The 8,474-nt window shown below is 43.7% G+C and overlaps 1 protein-coding gene across 18 annotated transcripts in view; it reads left to right on the forward strand.

Moving 5' to 3' along the window:
* The window catches only part of SETD5 (SET domain containing 5), an 84,311-nt gene extending 78,333 nt beyond the window's left edge, over window positions 1–5,978 (forward strand). For all 18 annotated transcript variants that reach the window (XM_045063256.1, XM_045063254.1, XM_045063262.1 and 15 more), the window contains 4 exons: window positions 1,015–1,313; window positions 2,180–2,313; window positions 2,821–2,909; window positions 3,296–5,978. In XM_045063256.1, the coding sequence (XP_044919191.1) occupies window positions 1,015–1,313; window positions 2,180–2,313; window positions 2,821–2,909; window positions 3,296–3,904 (1,131 nt within the window). In that variant the 3' untranslated portion in view covers window positions 3,905–5,978. The remainder of the gene's footprint in view (window positions 1–1,014; window positions 1,314–2,179; window positions 2,314–2,820; window positions 2,910–3,295) is intronic.
* Window positions 5,979–8,474: the final 2,496 nt, after the last annotated feature.

The following is an 8,474-nucleotide window of genomic DNA, read 5'->3' on the forward strand; positions in this document are numbered from 1 at the left end:
AAGATACCAGTGGGTTTAGAAGATGATTGTATGAACAGCATTGACCATCAGGAACAAAAATTAAAATGTTCTTGGATTTCTGGTTTCATTTATTATGTACAACAGTGATTGAAATCATAATTTGCTATTGGAGAATTGTTGAGCACCTGCTGCCTATCAGGCTCTGTGCTGGATTTTAAAGATTTAAAAATTTGATCTTTGCCCTCATAGACCATACAGTTTAGTGGAGGAAAAATCAAGACACAGGTTGACAGCCAGTGTGGGCAGCGTGTTGTAACAGTAAAGAGGAAGTGTGCTGGGCAGGCCAAAGAGGAAGGCCTTGTTTTGGCAATCAAGAGAGAATGAGGCAGAGTTGGGAAAAGTTTCCAAGTGTACATTTCCCAGACTAGCTTGCTATAATATAAACTGCAGATCATTCTTTGTCTTTCTACACTAGTTTCCTATGTGTAAGACAAACAGTAATAAATCCCTGCATGTATCTTGAAAAACTGAACGCGTTTAAAAACCCTGAACTGTTGGCTTTTCCTTTTGTTTTTAACCCCCCCCCCCTTTTTAAAAAAAGAAAACAAAAAACAACTTACTGTGGGGATTCTTAGGGATTGGGAAAGAGCTGTTTAGATCACCTGGGAGGCTTTTTCAAACTACACAGCTCCCAGCTCCCCTTTTCCCCTTATAGGCGTTACCATTGTAGCAAATAGCTGATAGCACGCTTCTGTTACTGGGTCACGGCGATCTCAGTTATTTGAAGGCATGAAAAAGGTTGAGGTCTGCTGGTGAACACTGTTCTTCAAAAATGTCATCTCCTGGGTATTTTCATCTCCTTACCAGTTTCTGACCGATTTAAGTATGTAGCGTGCTCAGTTCTCTCACATCTGAAGGAAGGGTTGCTATTGTTGGTGCCCGCTTTGTTTGCATGGCAGGCTAGTGGTTTATGAGGGTTCCATCTTCTTTCCCTATTGCTAGTGATCCCCTGACGATGTCTGGCTAGAGTTCTGTTTCTTGTTTCCCTCCCAGGTCTCCCTGCTGGAGTACCGCAAACGGAAACAAGAAGCCAAGGAGAATTCTGCTGGTGGGGGAGGTGACTCTGCACAGAGCAAAAGCAAGTCTGCAGGAGCTGGGCAAGGCAGCAGTAACTCACTTTCTGACACTGGTGCCCATGGTGTGCAGGGATCCTCAACCCGAACCCCGTCTTCCCCTCACAAAAAATTCTCCCCATCTCATTCCTCTATGTCCCATATGGAGGCGGTAAGCCCATCAGATTCCAGAGGCACTTCATCTCACTGCAGACCTCAAGAGAATATCAGCAGTAGGTGGTAAGTTTATGTTTGATGCTGAAATAATTAAATTCAAGAGGGAAGCATACATCTAGAATCATTCCCAATTTTACCTAAAATATAGTGGAATACTTACTGAAAAAGGCAGCAGCAGTGCCATCTATGCTGTGCAGCTAATTTAATAGCATCAGCCATGACCCCTCCCCTACCCCCTCAGCTTTACAGAAGCAAAGAATTGCCACTGAACCTGCAGAACAACACTTTGGATGCTATTAGTTGTGGACACAGATGAGCTATTTTATTTGCTGGGCACTAATACTGCCTCCTCTATATATTCATTTCAAATGAAAGGTAAGTCAGGAGTTCAGCTCAGTGCCACTTAAATTACAACAGAAGATTCAGTTGCACACAGATAGCATGTACAGAAAGATAAGACATATTCTGAAAGGTCTTGTCTAGTTTAGGGGAGACCACATAGATAAATACCACTGTAAGTAAATAAATAATAAATAGTAGCAGGTATTGAGCATCAAATGGGAGATGTAGAGAATGAGGCTGTTCAGGGATCTTGAACTGAAGCAATGAAGTTTGGGAAAGAAAAGACCTGACTCAAATGAGTAATGTTTATTAATCTATAGAGCATTTATTAAATTACTACTATGTGTCAGGCACATGACTTCACAGAAGAGAAAAATTTCGCATTTCACAATAGAGGTCAAATGTAGACATCTTTAAATTCCTTTTTTCTGTAATTTAAGGCAGAGAAAGAAATTCCTGTTTTAAACTGGTCCTGAAGAGGATGTTGTAAGAGAATGTATTATACAGCCTTTATGAGAGCTTCATTTGTTCCAGACTCTTGACTCTGAAGTCCTGTGACATAAACTTGCACTCTGTTCCCTTTACAGGATGGTTCCCACATCAGTAGAACGACTCCGAGAAGGAGGGAGCATCCCCAAGGTCCTCCGAAGCAGTGTGAGGGTGGCCCAAAAAGGAGAGCCTTCTCCCACTTGGGAGAGTAACATCACAGAGAAAGACTCAGGTGAGCCCATGGCCTTCTGATGCCAGCCAGGTTTAGGGACACACGAGCCAGGCTCTACACAATGCTCACTAAATGCTGGACTGAAGTGAGTCAGTTTCTTATGCATTGAGGCTCCACTGGAAAGAAAGTTGCAGGTCAGTCTTGCTTCCATTGTTCTGGGCTCCAGCATTCTTAAGATCTTGCATCCATCTAGTGTTGTCTTTCTCTCTCTGTCCCGCCTCCCCCAACCCCGCTCCCCTCTGTTTTTTCCCAAGAGATACCTTTCTTCTCTGCAAAGAAATCCGTTTTGATGAAGGATGAAGAGAAAGAAGGAGACAGGAATCAGACCAGGCATTTAAAACATCACCCATAATTAACCACTCCTTTTGCCCCTCTGGCATGCTGCATTCACTTGATTTGTTAAAAAGAAAGTAGCACGGATTGGTGATACCATTGGCAATTTGAATAAACAATGGCTATTTCTCACTTAATTCTAGAAAGCCAATTTGATTTTCTATTATCTTCCAGACCCTGCAGATGGAGAAGGCCCAGAGACACTGAGCTCAGCACTCTCAAAAGGAGCAGCCGTTTACAGCCCTTCCAGATACAGCTACCAGGTGAGACGAGAAATTGCTCATCTCTGGGCATAGGAGTATATTCTGGGTTCCAATATTTTGTGATCCTGGCCATCCTTTGCAGTTGAGATGCCGTCTTTGCATATAGTTTCAGCAGCCTTGGAAATAAGTCATCCTCTGCTCACCTTCAGGTAATAAATCATGCCAGAAAAATAAATAAAATGATCAGAGACAGCCATTTTACTGTCTTTGGTATCCTAAAAAGAACAAATGGTTAAGAAGATGAAGAAGGTGAAGAAGGAGGAGGAGAAGAAGAAGGAGAAGAAGGAGAAGAAGAAAAAGTAGGGTGTTTTAAATATTCACAAGCCTGAATGGCTTAAATAGGGACTTTTTCACCTCCTTATGCTTTTCCTCCTGACTCTTTCTAGCTCCTGCAGTGTGATAGTCCACGGACAGAATCACAAAGCCTCCTTCAACAGAGTTCCTCCCCCTTTAGAGGACATCCCACCCAATCTCCAGGATACAGTTATCGAACTACTGCACTGAGACCTGGAAATCCCCCCTCTCACGGTTCTTCAGAATCTTCCCTCTCTTCTGCGTCCTATTCCAGCCCCGCCCACCCTGTATCCACAGACTCGTTGGCCCCATTTACGGGGACACCAGGGTATTATAGCAGCCAGCCACATTCTGGAAACAGCACTGGCAGCAATCTTCCAAGGAGGAGCTGCCCTTCTAGTGCTGCTAGCCCTACCCCACAGGGCCCCTCAGACTCGCCGACCTCAGACTCGGTCTCCCAGTCCAGCACAGGAACTCTGAGTTCCACCTCCTTCCCTCAGAACTCTAGATCGTCATTGCCATCAGACTTACGGACTATCAGTCTGCCCAGTGCTGGGCAGTCCGCTGCCTACCAGGCCTCCAGGGTATCTGCGGTTTCCAATTCACAGCACTACCCACACCGTGGGAGTGGGGGTGTGCACCAGTACCGACTCCAGCCGCTGCAAGGGTCAGGAGTCAAGACTCAGACAGGACTTTCCTAGGGCTTCTGGATTTGGGCAAACAGAACTGAATGAGCCCATAGCTGCTTCCTTCCAGCTGCCTCTGGAACCTAGGCCGAGCATATTGCTGGGGAAGAGGGTACAAAGGTGCCAGAGGACTAGGTCTGGTCGACAAGAAACGAGACTTGTGGTCGCGACTGGCTCTGGCCTTGGAGAAAGATGTAAATCTTGTCTGAAGCAGAGACTATAAAGAAGTTTCTCCCTGCTGTTAAGGGTACATTGTTGACAAGCAAATGGTGTTCCGGTTAGTAACGGTTCTAAGTGCAATGAGTCTTGTTGAAGCCTCTGTCTCCCGTCCTTGCCTGTAGCCTGTAGTCACTTGTGCAGTGGAGACATCTTTTTACACACACACACACACACACAAACACACACACACCCTCCCCCCAAAAAAGAAGTTTTCTTTTCAGAGGAAAAAAGCATAAAGAGCCAATCTCAAAGCCCCAAGCCATCTGAGTAGTATTAGGATTTTTATGCACTTAAGAAGAAAGGTAGGTATGGAAATGTTTGCCCTGTGATAACCATTCCAAAAGCAGGTATCTGGCCAAGATGTGTCCATCAAGAATTCTCCCTACCTTTGTCTTAAAATCACCAAGAAATAGGCAGGGATAGCAAAACTTGGAATGTGCTCTGGCTGAGGGGTGCCTGGCTCTCTGAAGAAAAGCTCTTCATCAACTTCTGATGATTCAGGAGCAGATGATCATAGTAGATTGTCTGAGTTCCAGCTGTTCCCATCCCCCACCCCTCCCCAAGCTGTCTCACAGCTCAGTAACCCAGAAAGGAAGTAAGCAAAAAAAAGAGAAATAAGTGAGATGGGCCAATTGCATTGCTACTTATCAGCTGTTGGCAATAAATTTGATTAGTAAGGATCCCAAATGTTTTGGGAATTCTTTGAATTTTATTTTTTCTACTCCCAGTTAATCAGGAGTTGACGATCCCGTGAATAGGACCACCTCCATGATTAGGGAGCACGCACTTGTGACTGCAGGGTAAAAGAGTGGAAAGATACGTTTGTGGAGTGGCACCGACAGGACTGTGATTGTGTGTGGGCATGTCCCACATTTCTTTGGGGGATGCTGACTTGAGAATGGCCCAGGTGAGAGGGTTACAAAGCCACCCACACACCTAACACTGTTCTGGATGAGAGACACGGGCAGACTGGCTTCTCCCCATCAGTGCATCGTGCCTGTTGTACGCCCCTGTGGGAGCCCTGGAGCCCGCCCAGGTGGGGTACACAATCTTTTTAAAAATTCCATACGGTTGCCAGCTTATTTTCTTTCACTTGTTTACTGTAATATCCGGCGTGTTTTTATTTATCTAATTTTGTATTCAGTTATAACCATGGTAGGGGTAGCAAATATATGACAGGTGTAATCCCTGGTGCTGCAGTGGACCTTACTTCTTTTCTTTTGGACAAGATAATACTGTGAGTCTCCCTCCTTCCTTTCAATTGGTTTTCTTCTTTTTGTCCCCAGCCTCTTGCATCCCCCTTCTTTTCTATCCTTTCCTACAACTATCATATGCACAGCCTTCTCTCTTTGTGTGTGACTGTTACAAAATTTCACTTTTTCAAAATTGAAATCAGGTGTTTGCTCAAATGAGGGGAGATTTTTTTTTTTTTTAAATGCTGAAACCTCAGCAGAATACTTTTCTTTTTGTTGTTTCCCCCACAAACCCATCAGTCTGGGAGAGCGTTGGGAGTGGAAATCATGTTGCCTGGGATGCTGGTTTCTTTGTATATTATATAAAACGTATGTAAATGTCTCTCCATTTGGGCTGGGGTTTGCATTCTCCCCTTGGTTTTAGCTAAGGGGAGAGGCCAGCGGGCAGGCGGCCCTCACCCTGCCTGGCACGTGCAGAGACCCCAGCCACTCTGTGTGGGCAGGGTGCTGTCAAGACCAGACCTCTGGGGGGGGTGGGGGCGGGGGGGGTGGGGGGAACTCTTGGAAGGGAAGAAGTGTCACTTCTTTCTCAAGTGGAGTGTTTACACCTTGCTGTAACATTTGAACTTTCACAAGAGATGTAATAATTTTGATAATAAAATTCTTAACCATAATAATCATAAAGTTGAGAACTTCTTTGTCAAATTCTCTGATCTTGCCTTGCTTGGTTTTCCTACTTCTACCCTTACCTGAAGAGGCATATGCTCTCGATGGAGTTGTTTTTGCACATAATGGACCAGGAATATGTACTGATCTTCCTTCAGCCTTTTATGATTCAAGTCAGGCCAGTATCAAGACCATTCAGCAACAGTGAAATTGAACGTTATAGACTGATTTAAACTGGACTGGAGTTCCTGACCTTGGCCTTAATTCATTCGGCAGCTATTTATTGGCCCTCTTCTTTCCCACTCAAAAACTATCAGGCATTTGTTTTTGGTGATGGGTTTATGCTTATTAAAATTTGAAGATGGGGATATGCAAATAAGGTTTGATGGAGCTTATATTCTAGAGTGCGTTGAGAACTAAACCAGTCAATAATTTCAAATAGTCATTACCGTGCTATTGTTTCATAGCAGATACGTAACTAAGGAGGTTGAGGGGCCACTCTAGATTGGTTGATCAGAACAGGTTTCTGAGGACTTAACATCTAAGCAGAGACCCTAACAATAAGGAGGCAGTTATGTGTCAATATGAATAAAGATCATTCCTAGAGAATTAGAAGAGCAGATGCAAAAGCCTCTGAGGAGGAATAGACTTGATACAGTGAATGACCAGGACAGGAATAGGGAGTAGCAAATACCTAGGAAGATAGGAGGTCAGATCATTTAGAGTGGCAGTCAGCAAAAGTGTTTTCCGTAAAGGGCCAGATAGTAAATATTTAGGCTTTGCAAGCCTTACGGTCTCTGTCAAAACTACTCAGCTCTGTCTTGCAATGCAGAAACAGCCACAGGCCATACTTGCCTATGCTCCAATTAAACTATATTCACAGAAACACGTGGCAAGTCAGATTTGGCCTGCAGGCTGTAGTTTGCTGGTTCCTGATACACAGAGCCTTGTGGGTTTAGTTTAAAGAATGTGGATTCTAAATACAGTGGGAGGGGTGCCTGGTGGCTCAGTCTGCCTTCGGCTCAGGTCATGATCCCAGGGTCCTAGAATCAAGCCCCAGCCTCTGCTTAGGCTCCTTACTCAGTGGGGAGTTTGCCTCTCCGTCTCCCTCTGTCCCTCCCCCTCTGGTGCTCCCCCCTCTCAAATAAACCTTTTTTAAGATATATAATGGGAAAGTCACTGCAGGATTTTAGGCACAGAAGTGACATGGTCTAGTTTATGGTTTGTTCTGATTGGTTAGTGTTTAAAAATTACTCTGATTGTTTTGCTCCTGGGAGAGATGAATAGAAGCCAGGAATCCAGTTGGAAAGCTATAGTAGTTATTCACATGGGGGCAATATAATGGCAGCTTCTGCTAAGATGATAATAAATGGGGGTAAGGTGAAATAGTTGGAATCAGGATACATTTTGCAAGTAAACATCAGTGCTTGCTGATGGATTGGTGTGGCAGTACTTTGCTCTAACATTTGTTGGACAAATATTTACTGAGGGCTATGATAGACTGACAGCATTTTGCTAATAAGCAGGAGGGATTCAAAGATGGAGAAGATGCTATCCATTTCTTTAAGGAGCTTAGAAAGTAACTAGTTGGAGACATAACAAAAATTATTTTTTTCTGGGGTGTCTGGGTGGCTCAGTCAGTTAAGCATCTGCTTAAGGGTCTTGGGTTTGAGCCCACATCGGGCTCCTTGCTTCATGGAGAGCCTACTTCTCCCTCCCACTCTGCCTTCCTTTGTCTCTCGTGTTCTCTCTCTCTCTCTCTTGCTCTCTTGCTCTCACAATCTTAAAACCAAATAAATCTTTCCTTAAAAAAAGAATTTTTTTTTTTCTTAAGAAAACTCTTTCTAATAGAAATGCCCACTGGAATACCTAGATAACTTTCTACCAGCCACAGTTGTTTTCTGCCTAGAGTCAGTAGGTGCCTGGTCCATGTTAAAAAGCATTTTCGTATATAGTGCCTTATTTAGTCTCAATCCTGGATAAAAGCAAGCCAGGTGCTTTTTAAAGACACATTAAAGATGAGAATTTGAGACCTAGTGTGGTGTTTCAGCTGTACTGAAGAGCTTCTGATAATGAATAAGCCCATCTGATTTTTGCCAGAATTGAACATTCTATTCCTTACTTACTTACTAAACACCTACTATGGGCCAGGCTACATGTAAGGTACAAGGAATATGAAAGTGAGTAAAACAGCAAACTACCTATGTTATCAGGTACTTTATATTGCTGGGTGCTGCACTTTTGATATGGTAGAAATAGAGGAAGGCAAACAGTACTAAAGAACACAACTGAAATGGTATTTACCGTTTACCAGGCTCTTCTATTCATGTCATTCTATCTCATTCATGCTTAACCATGTTAAAGGCAGGCATCATTCCCATTTTACAGGGATTTTTTTCTTTTTTTTTAATGAATTTCGGAGGATACAACTTGTCCAAGATTTCTCTCTTCTGAATGGCAGACTGAAGTGAACAGCCATGGAAATTTTGCAGTTTTCCCAGGAAACA

Source organism: Mustela putorius, unplaced genomic scaffold, assembly GCF_011764305.1.
Source record: "Mustela putorius furo isolate JIRA1106 unplaced genomic scaffold, ASM1176430v1.1 tig00003850_pilon_pilon_pilon, whole genome shotgun sequence".
Lineage (NCBI taxonomy): Eukaryota > Metazoa > Chordata > Mammalia > Carnivora > Mustelidae > Mustela > Mustela putorius.